This window comes from Protopterus annectens, chromosome 8.part0 (genome assembly GCF_019279795.1).
Source record: "Protopterus annectens isolate FY-2018-M chromosome 8.part0, PAN1.0, whole genome shotgun sequence".
Classification (NCBI taxonomy): domain Eukaryota; kingdom Metazoa; phylum Chordata; order Ceratodontiformes; family Protopteridae; genus Protopterus; species Protopterus annectens.
Window position 1 is genome coordinate 1797305964 of NC_056741.1, and position 24122 is coordinate 1797330085.

At 45.2% G+C, this 24122-nt stretch overlaps 1 protein-coding gene across 1 annotated transcript in view; it reads left to right on the top strand.

Annotated features, from left to right (window-relative positions):
- The window catches only part of CNOT1 (CCR4-NOT transcription complex subunit 1), a 4219019-nt gene that overhangs the window by 4108115 nt on the left and 86782 nt on the right, over positions 1-24122 (top strand). Inside the window, exon 46 of the mRNA XM_044079520.1 lies at positions 13918-14098. Coding sequence (XP_043935455.1) covers positions 13918-14098 — 181 coding nt within the window. The remainder of the gene's footprint in view (positions 1-13917; positions 14099-24122) is intronic.

Consider the following 24122-nt stretch of genomic DNA (forward strand, 5'->3'; position numbering starts at 1 on the left):
CTCTACAGCCCCCAGAGAGTGTTCACGAAATGCATGGCAGTGGTAACAGCTCACTTGAGACTAAAAGGATTCCGTGTGTTTCCATATCTGGACGACTGGCTCTTTACCACCCCCACCGAGCATCTTCTGGTAACAGCACTGCATTATGCTCTCTTTCTGGCAAAATTGTTGGGAATAATGATACAGTGGGAGAAATCAAACCTTGCCCATACACAACAACTAGAGTTAATTGGAGCAGTGTTCAGTGCTCAGTCCTGTCTGATATCACTCCCAATTCACATACTACATCAACTGAGGCTTCAACTCCAGGTGATATTCTCTCAAACAAGAGTCTCTGCAAGGGAAGTTTTTCAGGCCCTATGAAGCATCAATTCCCAATAGTGCCTCTAGCAAAGCTACATATGCTGATTCTGCAATGGCTCCTTCTGTGTCAATGGTTCCTAAACTATCACCCCCTCGGTTACCAGATTCAAATAACCAACTCTTGCAAACAAGACCTGCTTTGGTGGATGAGGCCAGACGAAGAACTGTGGAGTCATCCATTTCAATCCCCTCAGCCAGTGTGACCACAGATGCTTCCCTTATCGGGTTTGGAGGCCATTTCCAATGAAAAGACTGTCCAAGGCACATGGTCCACCTCAGAAAGAGCTGTGCTGTTAGTCTTGCAGGCCTTCCATTCAGCTCTCCTTTCCGGGACAATTGCGATTCAATCAGACAATATGTCAGTGTTCTGGTATGTCAACAAGCAAGGAGGAACCAAGTCCTACCCCCTATGTCGAGAAGCCATGAGAATTTGGCAGTGGGCGATAGCTTCCAACTGCTTTCTGATAGCAACGCATATCCCGGGGAGCTCCAACGTGATTGCAGACAAACTGAGCAGGTGCATCCTAATGCCTCACGAGTGGTCCCTCAACCCTGAGGTGGCATCATTAACCTTCAGCCACTGGGGCAAGCCTTGCTGTGATCTTTTCGCCTCCACATCAAACAAGTGCAGCAGCTATTTCGCCCCACTTCCCCCAGAGAGGGAGTCTACGAGGGATGCTCTGATCCACGATTGGCCCACGGGAATTCTCTGCACTTATCCTCCCATTCCTCTGATCCCACAATTTCTAAAGAAAGCTCCTCTGTTTTGATGCAGGGTGATCCTCATAGCCCCATTCTGGCCTTAACAAGTTTGGTTCCCCTTCCTTCGGCCTCACCTAGTATACCCACCATGGATTCTGGACCCTGTACGAGATCTGATTACTCGCCCCCAAGGGTTGAGTCACACGAATCTCTCCAGTCTCAAGCTAACAGCTGGGTTTCTCCACTTCCACTAGTCGCCAGGCAAGCTAGTCTCTCCATCTGTTCGAGACATCATTCTAACCTCTCACAAACTATCTACCAGAAGACTATATCAAGATAAATGGAAAAGGTTCTCGATCTGGTCCAAGAATAACATGCTAGACCGGTATTTGGCTCCAGTTACTGCAGTACTTTAATACTTTACTAAGTTTTTTGATAATGAAGCCTCTGCCTCTACTGTATGAGTACATCTGGTGGCAATCTCCAATTTCCGCAATGGTATAGATGGTACCCCTCTTATCTAGTTATGTCTTTGCAAGGCTTTCCTCAAGGGGACCTCTCATATCAGGCCTCCTGTCAGACAGCCCGTGGAACCGTGGAATCTCATTTTAGTCCTTCAGTCTTTAACTCAAAAACCTTTTGATCCTGCTGCAAAGTTTGTCCTGAAGTTTTTATCTTGGAAATCCTTGTTCTTGGTAGCCATTACCTCTGCCAGAAGAGCCTTGGAGCTGCAAGCATTGTGTATCAAGAGGCCCTATCTGTTTTTTCATAAAGACAGAGTATCACTTTGGGTGAATCCATCTTTTCTTCCCAGTATTGTTTCTGAATTCTCCATTAACCAGAACATTGACCTACCAGTGTTCTTTCCGAATTTTGCCAATAGAGGAGAGTATTGCCTTCACTCCTTAGACATACATAGACGATTGAGATTTTACTTAGGCAGGACCAAACCTACCCGTAAATCTGAACAGCTTTTCTTGTCCTTTTCTGGGCCCAGAATGGGAGAGGTTGTTTCCAAGGTTACATTATCAAGATCGCTAAGGGACTGCATACGTTTCATCTATTCCCCCAATAATGAACCCATGCTAAAAGTTAAAACTCACTCCACTAGATGTATGGCAACATCTCTAGCATTCCATTCCAGGGCTTCTATGGATGACATCTGTGCAGAAGCTACTTGGGCTAAGCCTCATACCTTTATCAGTCATTACAAATTGGACTTTGTCTCCAGAGGGAGAGCTGCCTTTGGCTCAGTGGTACTCAAGAATATTCTTCCATAAGGGCTGCTCATGGACCTCATGGTAGCTTGGGATTCTGTCCCATCAGTGATGAATGGAAAGAGGATTAACAACATCGGATAAAGAAGTTATGTTTTAACATAACGTTCCGTCTGTGTTGTGCATCTTCTTTCAATCATCACTTCCCACCCTCCTTCCCCCACCAAAGGCTCCTTGGGGGATGCTTTGGGTCTAAGTGGTGCCTTAGGGTATATGTGCAGAAATGGTCTCGGCTTTACTTTTTTTTCTCTATCAAACTCGATCTGAGGTAACGGGGAGAAGAGCATTCTGGGTAGAGACTTAGCTAGAGAGTTTTTTGGCTGGCATGAGCTTGGTAAAAAGGCCGACTCTGTTCCGAGGGCTGGGAACTAAACCCATCAGTGATGAATGAAAGAAGATGAACAACACAGATGGACTGTTATGGTAAGACAACTTTTTCTTTCACAAGAAAAAAAATAGAATCTATATTTAGATCTACTTCTGGCGTTTTCCAAACAAACTTCAGTCACTGCAAGGGAATACCTCAGGAGTCAGGATTTCATGGCAGTCCTGATTCGCGTACTACCTCTAGCAGGACTTCACAAGAGAAAGATGTAGTGGTATCTGAAGTCTCTGGCCCCAGCACCAACATCTGTTATCTTTTCAGATTGCAGTTCTGGGATTTTTGAGTAGAGGAAATCACTTGGTGAGGACATCAAATATCCCTTGAGTCCAGGTCTTCCTTTCCCTCCTCCTGCTCCAGAGCAGTCAATCAGTCACTGTACACACCTTGGACTTTGCTTGGGGAGCAGTGTCAAGGGGGATAAGTGCAGGGTATCTCAGAAAACAAACCCAAGCACTTAAACATAAGATATACTTCCCTTATCAAAGCATTCAATTGTATGAATCACCTCTGGCCTTTAGGACCACTTCAGGTTGTTAGACAGTACCACAGTGATGTGGTACATAGGCAAGCAAGGGGAACCAGATCTTGCCCCCTATGCAGACTAGCTCTGTTAGCATCGGATATAGCTTTACAGCACAGTCTCACACTGCAGTTATCCTACTTTCCGACAGAGTGAAACTGTGTGGTAGACAAGCTGATCAGGACACCATCAGCCCCTCACAAATGGAGACTAGGTCAGGGTGGTATTCCAAGATTTGATCTCTCTGTGGGGAGTTCCACAAGTAAACCTTTTTGCCTCCTCTGCGTAATCAATTGGCAGAATTCTGCTCCAGGACTCCATGCAAGAAGGCCTAGAAGATGGGTGCCTTTTATTTTCCTTGGAGTGGAAGGTTCCTGTATACTTTTCCACTGATATCCAGGGTACTTATGAACATAGAGAAGGAATCCCCCAAGATCAGTGTGGTCACTTCCTTCTGGCCCAGGCAGTAAGTGGTTCATTCTCATTTCTTTTGGATTTGACCTGGGGCAGTCAAGCAAGCTTTCTCACAGACTGGATCTGTTCACATAAGAACAGGAGTGTGTGATACATCCCAGCCCCAAATAACTTAAGCTGAATGTCTGGATTATGGGGTCTTAATATCTTCTAGGTACATGTTTACTGAGGATAAGCACCCAGTACTAATGGAGGCAAAGCTTGGTACTAGAAGGCCATATATACACAAATAGAAAATGCATTCTAGCTGGTGCCAGTAACGTAACCAGCACCCATTCAGTACTAGTGTTTCTCTGGTTTTACTGTGTGTGTGTGTGTGTGTGTGTGTGTGTGTGTGTGTTTTACTTTCCTGCAGCTTGCCTTACTTCGCTGTCAGCCATTTCAGCATGTCTGCCAATGGAACCCCCTTTTTCAAGGCATCGTCATGTCAAAATATTTTTGAAAAATCTGTTGCATAGGAGATCTCCAAGAAAGGTGTGGCTCATCTTTGGAATCTTAATTGTGTCTGAAGAGCTAACATTTTCTCCATTTGAACCAGATCATCTGGCTGACTTGAGGCCCTTAACATGGAAAACAGTTTTACTGATTGTTCCGAGTATCTGAATTGCAAGCTGTTATGGTGGGTTATGGTGGGGCCAGCCTTATTTCCCACAGAGTTAAGGTTTCTTTGATAATGAATCCCTGTATACCTAAAGTGATATCAGAGTTTTCTTTAAGCCAAACTTTTCATCTCCCTGTGTTCTTCTTTGAACCAAAACATGAGGGAGAATGGATACTTCATACCTTGGATGTCCACAGGGAACTGTGGTACTATCTTGCCAAAAATAAAATCTTTTGGAACTTCTGATCAGTTCATTTCTTATGAATGTAAGAAGGGACAACCTTTGTCAAAGCAGAATGTTTCAAAGTGGTTGTCTCAGGCTATTACCTTTTGTTATTCCTGCCAGAACAAAACTATATTCCAGACAGGGTAAAGACACACTCTGCCAAAGCATTGGCTTCCTGTATGGCTTTTTGAAAAGATTTAGAGACTGAAGTATTCTAAAAATCAGCACCTTGGTCCTCTACACATACTTTTATAAAGCACTGCAGTCTAGATTTCTTCTCCAGGTCAAGTCAGGACTTGCTAGAATCATTCTTCAGAGGCTCCCGGACCCCCTGCTCCTCCCCACCTCCCAGCTGTTCTAAGCTATCGTCATCTACCATAAATTTTAGGGATGAAGATAATAAAGTTGTACAAGTAAACTTATCGTAGCAGTAGATATCAAATATTTTAGCCTTTATATGAAGATTTGGAGCAAGAGATGCAGGCCATCATTTGCAAACTTACGATTGTTGAGCATCCCATTCTGTGCTGGCACATACTGGATGCTTACTTAGGAAAGGATACAGAATATGGTGTCCATATTTTGGAGTATGCACCGTCTCAGCCAAAACGATGATTCTGGGATCTGTTCACATGTCCATTATCAATACTGGATTGGGATAAGACAACTGATTAGAATAGAAGCTTCCATTAATTCCATCTGTAATCAAGGACCTTGAAGGATTGGTGAAGTTGCCTTTTGAGAATCTTGATAGGCCATTTAAGACCCCCTTCATGGTACCCTGACTTTAAAGCAGATGGGTGGGATTCAGGATATGTCACTCATTTCGAAGGGGAGATAATTCAGCAGAGTTGTTCCCAAATTGAGTTGTATATCAGTAAGATATTTTGAAGCACTATCACTCAGTTTTCAAGAATATACTGCTTTTTGGAAGTAATTCAGGTGGTGGTGAACAACACTGCAGTTGTGTGTAGTGGTGCTGGTGGGGAAGGAGGTGTAAACAAGAAAGGAAGGAAGCGTTGGATTTCAAAATTTGCAGGCTGGTCATGCAGCTGTGTGTGCTTTGACTGCAAGTCTTCAATTGGGTACTTTTCTCCTGACAAGATGAAAGTGTTATTGTTGACCATTTTAAATTAAGTAGTTAGTTTAGGTCACAAGTGACTGCTTTACCCTGTATTTTTTTTCAAGATCTGTTCAGCTTAAGAAAAGAAGTCACATGGAACATTTTCATCTCTTTTCAAAAGGTAATACCCATGTCCATAGACTTAACAGCAGACAGGACTGTGGAAAGGAAAGCTTCTTTTTGCATTCCCTCTAGTTCCAGTTTATCTGAAGGGTATTCTAAAGGCAGAAAGCTTTATGTTAATTTGCACATCTACTTTTATAGTAAGTTTACTTACACAGTTCTGCTTTCCTTCATGTCATTGCTTTGAAGCATTTTGATCTCAGGTAATACGTTTTCTGTCCAGGTTCTGGAACTTTTGCAAAAAAGCTAGGAAACTGTTACTAGAAAATCATGTTTGACTGGAAAAGGTTTTGCAGTGTGTGTGTACAAGTAATGGTTTGATCACCCCTTCAAAAATGGATGTTTTAAATTATTTGTTTAATCTCCTCTCGTGTTTTTTTAGCTTTTACTTTTAAGACTGTGTGCTCGCAGATCAGGCTACTTTTGGTGGAAACCATTTTTGGCCACACCTTACATTGAAGGTGCTATTTAATCATAATGCTACTGAATTTATTCCTGCTAATGTGGATTTTTGGAAATGACAGAACTTCTGTCTTCTGCTTTATTCTGCTTTGAAGTCCCTGATTTGGAAAACAGATTCTACACCCATACTGGACCCAGTCGCAGATTGGATTCGTCAAGGGCAGATCATGCTTACTCAACTAAGAAGTTATGTACTCACCATAACGTTCCATCTGAGTAGGTATCTTCATTTGTCTGCAACCTGTGGGATACGGATCCGATCTCCAATCCGAGCCGGCAACTTCTAACATAGCATAGATCCGAGCTCCTAGCTCCTCCCCCTTACCCATAATCCCCTGCCTGCCCTAACTGACCTCAGATCAAGTTTACCCCATAACACAACAGATAAGTGTCCCAATGGGAACATATGCTAATAACACAAGAGCGATCCAATCGGTCAGGGGGAAGGAGGGGGGGGTGGTTGCAGACAAATGAAGATACCTACTCAGATGGAACGTTATGGTGAGTACATAACTTCTTAATCTGAAGTAGGAACTTCATTTGTCAGCAACCTGTGGGACAGAGTCCCCAGCTACCCAAGTCTTGGGTGGCCTTCATGGAAGGATATTCCGGAGCACCGCAGAGCCAAAGGACACTCTACCTCGGGAAACAACATCTATTTTATAATGGCTGATAAAGGTGTGAGATGAAGCCCAAGTGGCTGCGGAACAAATGTCATCCAGTGGAACCCTAGCTTGAAAGGCCGCAGAAGTGGCAACGGCCCTAGTAGAATGAGCACGGACTCCTTGAGGTGCAGGCCTTCCCGAACTCTGATATGCTAACAGAATACAGCTCGAGATCCATCTAGAGAGAGAAACCTTAGAAATTGATTTTCCGAAATTACTTTTGGCAAAGGAGATAAACAACTGATCGGATTGCCTATGACCAGCAGTTCTGTGGATATAAAAACGTAATTGTCTGTGTACGTCCAAGGAATGAAGCTTGTACTCTCCTTTGTTATGAAAGTTGGGGAAAAACACTGGGAGATTGATGGATTGATTGATGTTCGCTTCTGAAGATACCTTGGGTAGAAAGGACGGGTTGATTCCGAGGTAAACCCTATCCGGGTGAAAAACCAAATATGGTGGTTTGACACAAAGGGCTTGCAATTCCGATACCCTTTTGGCTGAAGTTATGGCCACCAAAAAGGCTGTCTTCCAAGAGAGAAGTTTGAGATCAACCGTGGCAGCCGGTTCGAATGGGGGACCAGTCAAGGCCTGCAAGACTAAGGATAAATCCCATGGAGGTACCACCTCTTTAACTGGAGGCCGAAGGAGGAAGGTACCCTTGAGGAAGGTCTTACACAGTTTGGAAGTGATAATGGGACCAGACTCTTGCCCCACATGGTAGTATGAGATTGCTGCCAGCTGTACCTCGACTGTGGAAGAACTAGCCCCCTGGTGAAAGAGAGAGGTTAGAAAATCTAGAATCAATGATATCGGGGCTGTAAAAGGGTCTAAACGACGGTGTTTTGCCCAAATGGTGAAGCGTTTCCACTTACTCCGATAAACCTTCCTGGTGGAAGGCTTGTGAGCTGCTACAAGAATGGCTTTGACCAGTGATGAGATCCCGGGAGTCCTTATGAGGAGTGGAACTGGAGCAACCAAGCCGTCACCTTGAGGTTGACCAGGTTCGGAGTCGGAAGACTGAGAGGATGAGAGATGAGATCCGGAATGGGATCCAGAATCCATGGTGGATACACTAGGTGAGACCATAGGTAAGGGAACCACGTCTGACAAGGCCAGAATGGGGCAATGAGGATCATTCTGCTCCCCAGCTGCCTGGCTTTCTGTAACAATTTCAACATCAGGGGTAGAGGAGGGTAAGCATAAAGCAGACCGGGAGACCAAGCATGAACCAGAGAGTCTCTCGGGGACTTCCCCGGTGGGGGGAATCAGAGCGAAGTAATCGTTGCATTTCGTGTTTGAAGGAGAGGCAAAAAGATTGCAACAAGGTCGCCCCCATCAGGCAAATACTTGCTCTGCCACTCGGTGGTTGAGAGACCACTCGTAAGGAGTCAAAATAGTACGACTGAGCCTGTCCGCTAAAATGTTGGACCGTCCCGGAATGTGCGTTGCTATGAGGAAGCGGTTGGTGGAAATCGCCCATTCCCACACTCTCATGGCCTCGCGGCAAAGGGGGTAAGACTTGGTTCCCCCCTGTTTGTTGATGTACCAGACTACCGACGTTGTCTGTCTGTACCGCAATTGTCCCTACCGGAAGAGAGTTGTGTAGTGCTTGCAACGTCAAAAGCACCGCTCTCATCTCTAGGACGTTGATATGCAAAGAGGTCTCTACGTCGTTCCACGTGCCTTGGACTGTTCTGCCTGAAAAATGCCCCCCCACCCCAGGCGAGAAGCGTCCGTGGTCACTGTCGACTGGTGGAGGTAGTGAGAAGGGACGGCCCGTGTGGAGGTTGGGAGACTGGAGCCACCACAGGAGCGATTTTCTGCAAACCTTGCTTAAGGAAACTGGGTGAGACAGAGGGTTGCAAGACAGGGACCATTGTACCTGGAGGGTCCACTGTATCCTCATGTTCAACCGGGTCTCAGAATCAATTCCGCCGAAGGAGTTTGCAGATGAAGAATGGCCTGCACGTGTAACATCAGGTTCCGAAGTCGATCTGGAGTCAAGAACGCAAGCATTTGTCTGGAATCCAGTCTTGCCCCCTATAAAATCTAGCATCTGTGTAGGGATGAGAGAGGATTTGGTCATGTTGATGGTTAATCCTAATAGTGGAGCCAGACCGAGAAAATACTCCGTGCCTTAGCAAAGTAGATGCCTTGTTGGGGCTGTGAGGAGTCAAGTCGTCCAGGTATGGAAAGACCTGAATTCCCTGGAGTCTCAGGTGGGCCGCTACTACCTTGGTGAACACCCTGGGGGCTGAGGTGAGACCGAAGGGGAGGACCCTGAATTGAAAGTGACTGGCTCCCAGCTGGAAGCGGAGAAACCTCCTGGAACGCCTGTCCACTAGAACGTGATAGTACGCATCCTTGAGGTCTATAGAGCACATCCAGTCGTCCTCCCGCAATAAGGGGAGGATGGATTGCAACGTGACCATTCGGAACTTTTGTTTGGGTACCGCCAGGTTTAGGAAAGAGAGGTTGAGGATGGACCTCAAGTCCCCCGTCTTTTTTGGCACCAGAAAGAACCTGGAATAAAACCCTGATCCGACTTGATCTGGGGGTCGGGCTGGATGGCTCTTTTTTGTAGAAGCTGCTGAATTTCTGCAGCGGCCGCCGTCTTTTGACTGGGTGGGACGTCGGGAAGGCTTCTGATTCTGGGGTTGGCTATGAAGGGAATGAGATAACCTCTGGATATAATGCGAAGCACCCAACGATCTGTTGTTATGGACTCCCATTTTGCCAGGTGCTTTGAAAAACGCCCCCCGACTGCCTCCAGGGTGGAGCAGTCGGGAAACCCCTCAGGGGTTCTGCGTGGGCCTCTCAGAGAAAGGTTCTCTGGACCCAAAATTCCTCGGACCCCCTCTGCCTCTGGGGCGGCGTCCTCCCTGTCCTCCTCTGCCATGAGAGGACTGGTTGTCCTGAGCAGACGGAGATTGATGCGATTTTCGGAACCACATCTTCTTCTGACCCTTTTGGTTCTTGGAAAAGGACCTCTGGGGTGCAGAGAAGCGGACTCAGACGGCAGACAAGATCTTCCCATCTTTCTCGCTCTGGACAAGAGTGTCGCGAATGGTTTTGCCGAGCAGTGCAGAACCATCAAAAGGGGCATTCGTGAATGACGCCTTAAAGGGTTCCGTGAAGTCACACTGATGGAGCCAGGCCTGTCTCCTCATGACAAGCCCGACTCCGCCTGCTCTAGCGGCTCCCTCTGTAGCATGAGACAATAGCTGCATAGAGGTATTAGAGATAGAGCGGAGGGTGGCCATTTGGGAAGAGTACAAATCCTTGTCTCCCTCGGACATGGACCCCGGGGGGGGCAGCGTATTCCTTAATTAGGTCCCGCTGCATCCTAATAACGTGTGCCATATAGTTCAAGGCCCTCATAGAGAAGGTCGCTGAACTGAAGGCCCGCTTCCCAAGACGGTCCATTGCGCAAGACTCCTTGCTCGGAGGATGAACCGTGGGGCTCTCCTGAGCCAACTCTTTCTTAGTGGCTACAGCCACCAACATGGCATCCACAGGGGGACCTCTGCTCCAATGTGATCTCTCTGCAGGGGGGCTCAAATTTTTGTCTGGGCGCTTGGGGATCGGCTCTACGGTGTCCGGTTCCTTCCAAGCCCTAGAGGATATGAGATCCACCAGGGGGTCGGGTGGAGGGGACACCCAAGAGGTAGATGGTCCTGCCTCGAACGCCTCAAGGAATACGGACTCGTCAGAGGAAGCCTTGGAGGCAGACCACACACCTCTGATTTTGAGCATTTCCATGATGTCTCCAAAGGAGACATCCTCAGGGGGTGATCTCGGGGAGCCTTCCCCTTCATCCAAGTCCGTATCTTCTGTGAGACTCTCAGGGGAGTCTATGTGCCTCCTTTTTCACTTTGCCTTGTGGGGAATCTCCTCGGGGGGCTGTCCGAGGAGTCCTCACGGGCTGTAACCTGTTACACTGGAACTCCTAAAGGTGCTGAGGCAGGCTGCCCAGAGGGCCGGATGAGGGGAGCCAGGACCAGATGAGAAGGAGTGCAGGAAGGAGCCGAAGCCAGGACCGGAGGCCTGGAAGCACTCGACAGTGCCCTGTCGACCGCAGTGAAAGCCGAGGGGGAGCCGCTCTCAGACGGATCCGAGATCCGACTCCCACTCGGATCCGAAGCGGGGATTGGACCCGGCACCGAGAACGTCTGATCCGAAGGACCAGTGTGCTCCGACCGGGACTCAGCAGAAAGCACACCAAATCCCTCAGATCCGAAGCTCGGCCCACGGCTCCGAGAGGTCGGATCCGACAGACTCGAGGGAATAGTCGGAGCCGACATGCCCAGCATGGTCGGCTCCAACCTACCCCCGGAGCCAACGTGGCTCGGCTCCGAGCCCGGAATGCGGGTCGGAGAAGGAGCTATCGGAGCGAAAAAGGGGGTCGAGCTCCCCCCCAGAGGGGGGGGAGGCAAGAGCACTCCTATCTGCATCTGGGCCTGGATGAATCTCCTCATCATCCGGTCCATATCCGCATCAGACATGCTAAAAGTGGACCTCGACGAGGCCACCGAGGCAGACCTGGAGTGTCGCCTCGATGACCTTGACGGGGACCGGATCACCTCCTCCTCGGGTCCCAGGGAGAAACAAGGGGATCGGATTCATGGAGGAGGAGACCGAGAAGACTTGGACGGGGAAGCCCTCTTGGGGGTCAGGGCCGATGAAGAGTCCTTGGCCCGCCGCTTAAGGTGCTTCTCCCGCCGCTTCTCTTTCCTGGCCTCCCTATCCTCCGGAGCCGAAGCGGGAGGTTGAGTCCTGGTCGGAGGAAGGGAGGCAGGGGTGACCGCTACTGGGGGGGTAGCGGGCACCGAAGCACCGGAGGCCAAAGCAGAGTCTGGGGGTAGAAGGCCCACCAGAACTAGCTTCGACCTTCGATCCTTAAGTACCCTGGGGTTGAACGCCGTGCAAATCGCGCACCCCGAAGAGAGGTGTTCAACCTGAAGGCACCTAACGCACAGAGTGTGGCCATCAGCCAGTGAAAGCTTGTGACAACACACTGTGCATTTCGAAAAAATTGCCTTAGGGGCCTCCGACATATTGTAGGAAAGCACACTCACTAGGCCCCTAATTCAGTCACACACACACGCTACGACCAGCGGGGGAGGGAGAATTATACTTAAATTAAAACAAATATGTTATAAATATAAAAAGGAGAAAGGGTAAACCTATCACACACACAACCAGTCACTCAGAAGAAAAAATACAAAAACTTTTTTTCTCGCAAAACGCCAAGAGCTCTGAAACCTAGCTGTTGCTTGAAGAGCGGCAAACTAGATCTGAGGTCAGTTAGGGCAGGCAGGGGATTATGGGTAAGGGGGAGGTGCTAGGAGCTCGGATCTATGCTATGTTAGAAGTTGCCGGCTCGGATCCCAGATCGGATCCGTATCCCACAGGTTGCTGACAAATGAAGTTCCTACTTCAGATCTGATGTTTTTTAAGGTTACCAAAGCAATGGATGAAGGCAAAACAGTACATATCGCATACCTCAACTGACAAAAGCATTTGATGCAGTTCCCCACTCAGTCATAGAAGAAAAGCTGAATAAACTTGGGAATAAACTCCTGTATCACCTGCTGGATTGCCAGTTGGCTCACAGAAAGGGTGCAGATAATCAAAGTAGGGGAAGTTACGCCCATAAAGAGACCAGTCACCAGCGGAGCACCCCAGGGTTCTCCTCTTGGACAATGTCTGGTTCTCATGCACTTTTCTGAAGTAAAAGTCAATACCAAAGGGCTCTACTGGCTAAATTTGCAGAAGACTACAATCTAAGAGCAGTCATTGAATCCCACAGTGCCATCCTGCAGGAAAGTTTGTCTCAAATAACTGGGTGCCAAAATCATGGACTAAAACTGAATGCCAAAAAATGCATTATTGTATCCTTTGGGAAGTCCTCTACCCCAGGGAACTACCATATTGGCAATATGCCCCTAAGAGTTCACACGGTTGTTCAGGATTTGGGAACTTAGTGGGCAGAGTGACCTAACTTTTGATCAATGTGTGTCTATTGTAAGAAAGTCCTCCTATATTGCACAGCTAATAAAGAGATTGTGTCTACATATAGGGATGTTAATGTCCCCCTTTACTTACCCCTTATTAGGCCAGTCATTGAATTTAATTCCCCCATGAACAAATATCTGCCTAGTCACATACAATAACTGGAATGGCCACAGAGGTACCTTACTAAAAAAGATATAGCCCAAACAACATGTCCTATGTGAACCGACTCAAAGCCCTGTCACTATACTCTGTATCCTGTAGACTGCTAAGACATGGCCTGAGTCTGTAATACAAGGCATCCTCCGACCCATTACTAATAGATTTACTGCACATAAGCAAGTCCTATAGCATTAGAAATATTCTGTCTGTGGATACAAACCTATTCTGAAACCTCAACAGAACAGTTTGTAGGGACAGATATATCTCGGAGGATACAGCTGCTGTGGGACAGGCTGTCCATCCACACAAAACAAAGTTCATCCCTGTCCATATTCAAACACAACTAAGATCTATGGATGGGAAACAGAAAATTTACCCCAGGACTGCACCCGTTACCAGTAATGGACAGAGGCAACTCCTAAGGGCTTTATACCATGCATGAGTCTCCTCAAATCATCTACAGTATGATTGATCCCAGTTATTCTCAGTAGGGGTAATATATAGTTATCAGTGGGTAAGGAATATCTGTAACCAAATGGGTTAGGTTATTTCGAGCACAAAAATAGCCCGTTAAGGACAACTAGCCTAGTGCTTTACCTTTAAGAAAATGTGTAATGTATGCAAATGAAAATAAGTTTTAATACAATTCCTCTACTATTACTGTGTGTCTGTTTTAAATGAAGATTTAATAAAGGTCTTTAAAAAAAAGGACAGATGGAAGAGCATTACTTACAGTTGTACTAAAAAGATATAGCAAATTGCATTTTTTCCCTGTATGAATTTGCATCCTTGGAAAACAAATGTATTTCTTTCTAGGTTTCAAATGAGCCTGGCAATCGATACAACATTCAACTAATTAATGCACTGGTACTATATGTTGGTACTCAAGCTATTGCACATATTCACAACAAAGGCAGCACTCCCTCCATGAGTACCATCACCCATTCAGCCCACATGGACATTTTCCAGAATTTAGCAGTGGACCTTGATACAGAAGGTGAGCAGTTCTGATGTTCCCACCCACTTCTTTTAGATTGTTCTGATATGTTAGTTAGTTTTGAAGTGTGTATGCTAAGACTAAGAACTGTGTAATAGTCTTGTTTGTCTGTAGTTTATCAGTTCTTAAGACCTGTTTGACTTTCAAGTTGTCTGTTTATAGTGCATTGTCAGTTCATTAAACATTTTTCTATAAAAATGTATTTTGGGGGAGAGTGCATAGGACAAATATGTACATATATTGAAAAAGTTTAGGCAACACAAAATGTCAGTGAGCCATCTGGTTCCGTGGTGTAATGGTTAGTACTCTAGACTTATAATCCAGTAATAGGTCAAATCTCAGTGGATCTACCACACATTTAAGATTGGGGTTGGCAAAATTAAGGTGTGTACCTTACAGACACAAAGTACTGGGTGAGTTCCCTAATAGTTTTTTGTAGAACAAGCGAATGTGGGACACTGTGATGGGGAACACCAAAACAGTTTAATAGGATGTCATGCATGGTAAGGAACACCATGCATCTGATACCTGAAGCACAACTGTGAATCTGAAGAAACAGATTAGTGATTTACAGAGCTTGTCCATTTAACCTGTTAGTGCAGTATTATTGTATGAAATAACCGAATGAGATAATCAGATGTACACTAAAGTGCTATTTGAGACATGGCAGACTTTTAACTAAAATTTTACTTGATTTGAAAGAGTGTTTTTCTGTGCAGTATTAGATTCAGCATGAGAGGCCTTGTTAAGTTCTATCAGTAAAAGTTTCTATGGTAAATATTTCCCTTTGGGGAAACTTCATTGTCACACAGTGTAATTGTGTAAGACGCCTAAGAAAAGCAGAAGCTGAGACATGTATTTACGAATCACAAACAAGGGAATCCAGGAGGTGAGAACATTAAGAATGGAGGGTGACAGATGTAGCCACACATGAGGCTGTCCATGTCAGAAATTAATTATACCTAGAAAATTGAATATATAAGTACCTTTGAAAAATACATTTAAAAGATCAGACTGTGCATTGTGTACATAAGCACTCCAAATAGTGTAAATACTATAGGTGCCATGTCTGTAGGGAAGTATTTAGTGCATAATGCAACTATAGTAATGAAACATGCTTTAAGCACCCGGAATTAGTGTTAAATTTGTCAGGTTTTAATCCATTAATTGGGTGAAGTACTAAAATATACATGTCAAAGTCTGTCTTAAAATTATTTCATTCCTTATTTCTGACCAGGTTAGGCAAGAAAACATGTTTGCTTTGTGAGACACTGCTACAGCTGCATATTGCAAGTTTGAATAGAGAGTGCTTGACCTTGTTACAAATAAAACAAATACTACTATTGCTTGCCTAAGAGAAGAAGTTGGAAACGTAGTCTGCCATTGTATTTTGTCTTTGCTTTTCTTACACTTTCTGCAGTGAATGCAGTGTGTGTGTGTGTGTGTGTGTGTGTGTGTGTGTGTGTGTGTGTGTGTGTGTGTGTGTGTGTGTGTGTGTGTGTGTGTGTGTGTGTGTGTGTGTGTGTGTGTGTGTGTGTAAAGAAAACTTAGACAGTCTGCCGTTGTATTTTTGTTCTTGCCTTTTAGTCTGCCATGTTAGATTTGCCTTTGTTTAATCTTAGTAGCTGTCAGTGTTCTGGATAATTAAAAATTTTTTGCCCCAAAATGATTTTTTCTTGGTGAATTCATTTATGGACAGTATGTTATGGAAGTTTTAACATTTGGCAGTCCCAGTCAGATATACTAGACTGTAGCATGTTATCTCATCTGCCTGTACAATTTGTAATGCACCTGGCAGATGAAAGGGGGAAGCAGTAGCAATAAGTGAAGAAAGTATCCCACACACTACCACAGAACACACCACCTGAAAATGCTGTATGCGACCAGAAGATGAAGGGATTAAGGTAGCTGGTCCCCAAGCCGCAAAAGTGCATGTCATCAGAACGAGAGAAACTGAAAGTATCATTTCAGTGTTTCATTTTGCAAAACGGCATACTGACATTTTTTTTTACTAATTTCATGTCAGCAATGAACTATGCCAAGTCTTAAATGTAGTAATATGATGCTTTTCTGGCTTAGAAGGTGTTCGTGATGGCTGTATGGTCTTTTACAGCAAACTATGAAGCATTATTTATTATGTGCATGGCAAGAATCCCTAACAGAAAGGGTACAGAAATAGACTTGAATTCTCATGATATCCTGACTGAGTCACTGTTGCAGTATTTTTATCAGATGTGTTGCAGCTCGCTGAAGTTCAGCCAGGGTACCAAAGCTTTACCTTCCTAGGCCTTACGTACGTATGATGACCTCAGCTCATAGGCGTCAGGGTATAATGTCAGACGTACATGTGAGATCCTCAGACTATCTCACCACTAGCCCAAACACAGGTCGTTGCACCCAACTGATTGTGATCATTTGGTCACTCTGTACTGTAGCTCCACTTATCTGGCCAGGTAAATGCCCCATTGGGGATCCTTCCTTCTAAACTTTGTAACTCTCTTGTTAATTATTGTTAGATGTCAGTTGGGAGGGATAAGTATGTGTGTGGGAGACAAATTTCATACAAAGACTTATAAACTAAATGTTTGTTCTGTCTAGATCCTGAACATGAATATAATTCCTGCCTGTTGGTTGTTTATTCCTAAAACCCTATGGTCTAAGCTATCCACACTTGATACCTCCCTTGAGAACTATTGTCTGAAGTGCTTGGTCCATTACACCATGACAGAAGTCCTGGACATCAGCCATATATGGGGTTCTCCTGCTATCATCTCAGAATCAGACGTACCTGCTGAGATGGGCAAACCCATGGTACACCAATCTTCATCTCACGACCTGTCTGCTGTGATCCTGCCAGAGGGGGGTAGTATGGCTCCTGTGGTCGTGCAGATGACTGAGCCCTGTGACAAACCTCAACTCATATCAGACGGCCTTTGAGGAAGCCCTCGGATCCTTATAGGGGAAGATTTCGGATTCTCTGCTAAAAATGTGCCAAGGCTCAGAACCCTCTAAGCTTGTTCAGGTGGACGTCACCCCTTAAAAGAAAAAGTAAAAACTTGAACACTCGACATCCCCTTTTGTATCAGAAAGAAAGAATGTATTGCTTTTTCTCGGGGGTAATTCAAAGTAATCCTGTCTCTGAAGTCACCTTCCTTTGAAACTCCACCTTCTTGGGCCACACCACACAAACGGGCCTTAGATTCTTCCTTCTTGGATGAGAAATTGACAGGGATTCTGATCTTTCTGTCGACTACTCATCCCAGTTAAACTCTCCAGAACAGATTTCGTCAGATGAGGGAGACTCCCACTCTCCAGATCTCCCTTGAAAGAGGCCTTCTTTGGAGAAACCTTACAAACCATGATTGAACATTTTGAATGGCAATTCAGACAGGTGTCTGAAGTGCAAAAGAAGTACTACAACTTATTAGAGATGGGCATTCCTGCTCCTCCTCCACATCCCCCTGTACTAGATGTTTACCTGAATGCCTTTAAGGCCATTTCTTCGCCACTGGATTCTCAGTCTCCTGCTCCAAAAAGACCAGATAGGTTATACAAATTCCCTGATGGACTTTGGTACCTCTGCAAAAACCCTATCCTCAGAACAAACTACCTTAGTTGCTCCCTGGCACTGATTTCCTTCTCTCTCACTGTTGCAGTATTCTTCACAGCAGGGATTTCCTGCAGCCAGTATACCAAAGCCTTTAGATCTTGTTTTTGCCGTATGTCACACACATGCTCCCCATACAGGAAGTAGGGCATAAAGTCTGTTTTTGTTTGCAGGCAGCATCATCAAGACAGGCTACCAAAGGTAGGAATGGTGGTAGGTGAGTTCCTCCTGTTAAGTCTTCACAGGCTTTTGTGGCTCAGGAGTCTCCTTTATCTGAAAAGCCTCCTCCTATTTTGACGTATTACCCCCAAACCCCTTGGCCAGGTTCCCTTGTCCCTCTGGCTCTCCCACTGCCTTCCAAACTGGCATATCACCTGGTACTCTTGGGTTCTGCCTATCTTCCATCAAGGTTGCTTCATGGTGTGGAAGTCTCCCTTCCTTTTCAGTGATTCCCCAACCTCCTCTGGAAGAACTTTCTCGTTACTCTGAGGTCCTTGGTTCCCTGGTAGACAAGGGAACTCTTCATCCTGTCCCATCCTTCTCAAGTAGGAAATGCATTTTACTCCAGGATTTTCCTGGTCCCTCAAAAGGAGGGCACACGGAGACCTATTCTGAATCTCTTCTTGCTCAACACCTTTCTCAAGGTTCCTTCTTTTCGGATGCTTACTCTTCAAATCCTGTTGTCTGTTGTACTACCCCAAGTATTTCTGGTACCCTTCTATCTGACGGGTGCTTACTTTCATATTCCTATTCACCCTCTTTTCATGGAGATTTTACATTTCTATGTTTCTTCCTCTCATTTTCAGTTCTCTGCTTTCCCCTTTGGCTTCTGTAGTACCCCAAGAGTATTCACAGAATGCCTAGCTCCTGTGATTGCCTTTCGCAGTCTCCAAGGCATTCAGAGTTTTCCTTATGTAGACGAACTGGTGCCTAAGGTGTCTTCTTCCAGTTGCCTGTTGCAGACTCTGGAGTTCATCATATCTCTCCTCCAAGACTGGGGTTCATAATCAGTTTTCAAAAGCCTCTCATGACTTCCTCTCAAGATCATAAGTATCTGGGTTTCAAGATTCAGACAGTGCCAATGATGGCCTCTCTTCACCACTAAATGTTCTGTCCTTGGCAGCTTTCTTTAAGTATCTTCCTTTGCCTGTTATTCCAGCCAAGAGTTTTTTTGAGCCCGGAGATTCATGGCCTATTCAATTCCAATGCTCCCTCTTGCCAAACTGTAAATGCAGAAGCTTCAGTGGTACCCAAAGTCAGTTTGGCTTCATAATTGCCATACTCTGAATTTCAGTGTGCCTCTCCTTCCTTGTCTAAAGCAGGAATTCAAGTGGTGGATTCAGCAACTTTCCCTCAACCCAGGCCTGCTGTTTCAGCTTCCAGTTCCTTCTCATGGGGTTGAGGGGTTTCCTGTTGTCATCTGAAAGTTCAAGGACTTTGACCCACACATACAGACCTACAACAGAAGTCAGGCCTTATCAACATCAAAGAAATGAGAGCTCTGATTCTGGTATTTCAGGCTTTTCACTCCATGCTCTCTCTCCAGGTTCCCCTGAAGGTTTACATGGACAACACTACAGTGATGTGTGTCAGCAAGTGGGGAGAGCACAAATTCTTGCCTTCTCTGTCAATTGGCTCTTCAAGCAGTGTACATTCCCACAGAGCACAATCTAGTGGCAGACAAATTGAGCAGTCCCAGAACACATGCTCCCAAATAGATGCTTCACACAGACATGTTAGCCCATCAGTGGGGTATTCCTCAGGTAGATCTTTTTGCCTCCCCTCTCAACAAGGCAGCTCCTGCTCATCTATTCCAAAATGCCATGCCATCTGGCATGGACGGACAGAGACACTTTTCCTTTTTCTTTGGAAGGGATGTTTCTCTATGTTTTTCCTCCCCTTCCTCTACTTCCAAGAGTCCTGCAGAAGATTCAACTGGACTTCCCAGAAATCTTGTTAGTGACTCCCTTTTGGTCAAAAAAACACTGGTTCCTTCTCTTAATGCATCTGGCCAAGGGCAGGCATCAGAAGTCACTTTACCAGTTGGACGATTTCACACAGGCCAAGGGGTTGCTCATCCCTCCTCACTTGTCCACTCTTCAGTTGACACTGTGGGTGATATGGTCTTGATCCCATTTAGGTACCTTTTTTCCTGAGGATATCCTCAGAGTTTTACAAGAGGCAAGAAAACCTGCAACCAGAAAGTCTTGTATATCCATATGGAAGATGTTTTCTGTCTGGTGCCCTGCCAATAACCAGGATCCTTTCTGTGGGAGTCCCTATGGTTCTCTCCCATTTGAGAGAGCTGCTTCAGTCTGGCTTGGTATATTCTTCTGTGAAGGCCCATTTGTCAGCTATTTCTGTCTGTCTGCCCTCAAATCCTCCTTTGGCTTCTCACTTTGAGGTCAAACAGTTTCTTAAAAATGTTGTGTATCTTAGGCCCTCAAGGAAGACTATTCCTCCTCCTTGGGACCTTAATTTTGTTTTAAAAGTCGACTCCGGCTCATTTTGAGTGTGCTGGTTCAGCTTCTGTGCAACATTGTACCTGGAAAGAATGTCTTATTACTTGCTCTTACTTCTGTTCGGAGGGTCCGTGGGCTTCAGATCATTATGGCCATTCTTCCTTTTTTGTTTTTTCACAGGGACAGGGTGTCACTTCTCACTAATCCTTTTTTTTATCCCAAGGTGGTCGATGGGTAGTCTTTGCAGCAGATAGTTTCACTCCCTCCTTTTTTACCTTCCAAGTCTTCTAGTGGGAGGGTCTTGCATACCTCTGATTTGCATAGACAGCTCATGCATTATTTGAATAAAACTAAGGCCACTCGTAAGTCTGACCATCCCAGGGCATTGGGCTTTGCAGTTTCTAAGCAAACCATCTCCTACTGGATATCTAAGGCCATTTCTTTATTCTTCTCATGGCAAATGTCTGCTGCCATTAGAGCTCACTCCACTAGAGCTGTTGCCTGTTCTGGTGCTTTCTTCAAGGATCCGGGCACTAATTCCATCCTTGGAGCTGCTACTCGGGTCTTCAGTGTATACCTTTACTAAGCATTATAAACTGGATATGGTTTCTAGGCCCAGAGCAGGTTTAGCTCTAGCCATTCTGCATGGGTTTGCTGAGGGCCTTCTTCCTAGCCTTCCACCTCCCAATCCTTTTCTTGAGCTTTTATACTCGCCATACTGTGAAGAATACTGCAACAGTGATATAGGAGGACATAATACAGTTATGTAAAATCTTACCATAACAGTAGATGTCCTTCTCTTCACAGTTGCAGTATTCACTCCTTTCCTCCAACCCCCTTTTTCCTTTTGGATTTTTGTTTTGGTTCCCCTACGTAGCCAAGGGCTTGCCTTTTCCATCTGCTGTTTCTGCTTCTGAATGTGCATAGCCTTTTTGTCCTATGGAGACTGCTGTTTTCTGGGGCAATGCAGTTTTTTGGTAACTGTATCCATTCTTCACCTTTATGCAATGCATCCTTTATGGGCAACGTGTGTGATGCATGGCGCATACAAGATCTAAAGGCTTTGGTATATTAGCTGGACATTGGGCTATCTTTGGCAGGAAATCCGTACTGTGAACAATACTGCAACAGTGAAGAGATGAACACCTACTGTTACTGTAAGATTTTGCACAACTGAATCCCAGTCCATGTTAGGCAGAGCCCCTCACTAACTCTCTTCAAGAGAAATCTTGACGAGTGGATGGGAGATCGTAGGTTTACCCCGGGGGTCATCTCTGTGTCACTACTAGACAGAGGCACAGTAAACTAAACCCTAAATGGGCATAGTATTCTCATCCTAAGGGGTGGTGAAAGCCACACACACACTCTGGCTAGGCTTATAAATGCCCTAGGGCAGATAGCCTAGTACAAACCTATGAACCTATGTACTTTCTCCCCATTGACGAGGATAGTCAAGCAATGAACAGGTGGGGTAAGAAAGTGTATACTACTTCCTCTTCAGATTTCAGAGCTATAAACTACCAAAATCAAATGACCAAATACTACTGTCTGTCCCTGTCCTACAGTCTTTAAGCAAGACCATCACAGAACCCCAGACTCCAGAGTCAAAACAGTCTATTTAGTCTCTAGTGGTCCACGCTTCTCTAATAGTCAGGCACAGTATAAAATGCAGCTGTGATGTGCATGCCTGTTCAAGGCTTCTGCCACTCGCTCAATGATTTCATGTCTATGATTTTAGACTCCACCTTGGATAGCAGCCTTCTTTTTGACTCGCAAGCTGCCAGTTTGTTCAGGCCCTTTACAGGAACACTGCAAGACAATGAAAGATTGCAGTCAGATTCTTCTGTCTGCAGTTCTCAGGTACCACAGAAACTAGCCAGTAAAATCTACTTCCTTCACAGAGAGATCCTAGAATACTTCATAGGCTAAGGAAATGTCCTATTAAAAGATTCCTAGAAAAAAAAAACTCGGGATATCCCTCCTTGAAGGCCTCTGTTTGGTAGTAGAGCCCTGTGACTGTATTCCACCACCCCCCAACCTTACCTTTCCACCCCCTCTCCAAGACTCTCCCTTTCTTTTTGGAAGCAATAACATCAGACTAGTAGGTCTTAAGAATTAACAAGGAGGGTTACTCCATGTTTTGGCAAAGCAGCCCAACTCCCCGAGGAAATATCTCTCCTCCTTCCAACCAGATATGCCTGCTAGACCCTATCGTGCAAGACATACTGGCCCAGAGAACCATCAAAGAGATCCCCCCACCTTATTCAGAGAAGGAATTGTACTCCAGAATCTTCCTCATCTCAAGGAAAGAGGGTCAATGGAGACCTATCCTGGACCTCTCCTGACTAAACACCTTTCTGAGAGTTCCCTTCTTCAAAATATTGCCCTTACAAACTCTTCTGCCTTTCCCACTTCCTTAAAGGAAAACTCCAGGCTCCAACACATTTAAACTCAAACGCTAGTTTTCTTTTATCCTTGTTAAATCAGCCTAGCCACCTGCTGTTACAGGAATGCACTAAAAGGTTTGTTAGTCCTATATTTCTCCCTTTCCTAAGTGTAGGGCAGGACGGCCCATCCCCCCATTCTTTTGTCGTCTCCACCTTCCTGATGTACCTTTGACACAGTCAAATCAGTAGTTCCCTGTACTGTTGCCCTGCCCACACTGTGACATAATCATGTTCGAGTGGCCCGGTTAACAGCTGCAATCAATTACATGTTGTGGAGCTGTGCTACGACCAGAGTTTCCTGCAGGACTGAAAAACATTATCAGAGCCAGTATATCCTTTACTGAAACTTCATCCAAAGTGCATGAAAAATCACATCACGTACACTAACTTCTAAGCGTAAGTTGATTCTATCATCTTTTTTACTGCATAGCAATCTGTTGATTCTATCATATTTTTACTGCATAGCTATCTGTGCCTCCAGTTATATGGCTATTGTAGCTCAACTTTTTTTTATATTAGTTACTCCAGTCGGTCTTGTCAACTTCTTAAAGCAAGAAACCTACACAAAGTTTCAAAATAGGGGCTTTGTCTAAATGTTGCTGTTACAAAATTAGTTCATTGATAGAATAACAGTTTTTGCATTAGCGTGGGTTTTCCTATAGGTTCATAGGTAGGTACTAGGCTATCGGCCCTAGGGCCCATACAAGCCTAGCCAAAAAATGTACCTTGGCTTTCGCCACCCAAGAGAATTATTTTCCTGTGCCCCTGTCGAGCAGAGCCACAGAAGTGATCCCCTGGGTGAATTTCCCATTTTCCATCCAATCATCAAGATTTTTCTTGAAGAGTGCTAATGAGGAGCTCTGTGGTTACAAAGTCTAAATGTGAAATGTCTGCCATTACTTTTTTTTAACTTTCTAAATTCAGTCTTTACTAATTGCCCCGTTTGCCACCAAACTACCATTTTTTGCCGAAGGGAACCAAAAATATCAGCCATAAATCCAGACATTCCTTTAGAAAATCCTTAGAGTTGAGAGTATGCCGGGCGTGCTTTCGTGTGTGCAGGTATGTGTAGGAGTGGGTTTCTGATGCTGATTGCATGTGGAATAGTGAATGCATGCGTGCAAGCAGAATGTCGGTGTGTGTGATTGCAGAAGAGACTGTGTATGCATGTGTATGAGAGAGCGTTAGCGATGCATGAGAGAATGACCAGTGTGTTCATGCAAGCAGAATATGTGTGTGAATGCAGAAGAGAACTGTGTGTGTGTGTGTGTGTGTATGAGAGAATGACCACTGCATGCAAGCAGAATGTCTGTGTGTGAATGCAGAAGAGACTGTGTATGTGAGAGCGCATTAGGGATGCATGAGAGAATGACCATTGCATGCAAGCAGAATGTCTGTGTGTGTGAATGCAGAAAAGACTGTGTATGCGTGTGCATGAGAATGTTAGCCATGTATGAGAGAATGACCAGTGCGTGTGTGAAACAGAATGGCTGTGTGTGTGGATGCAG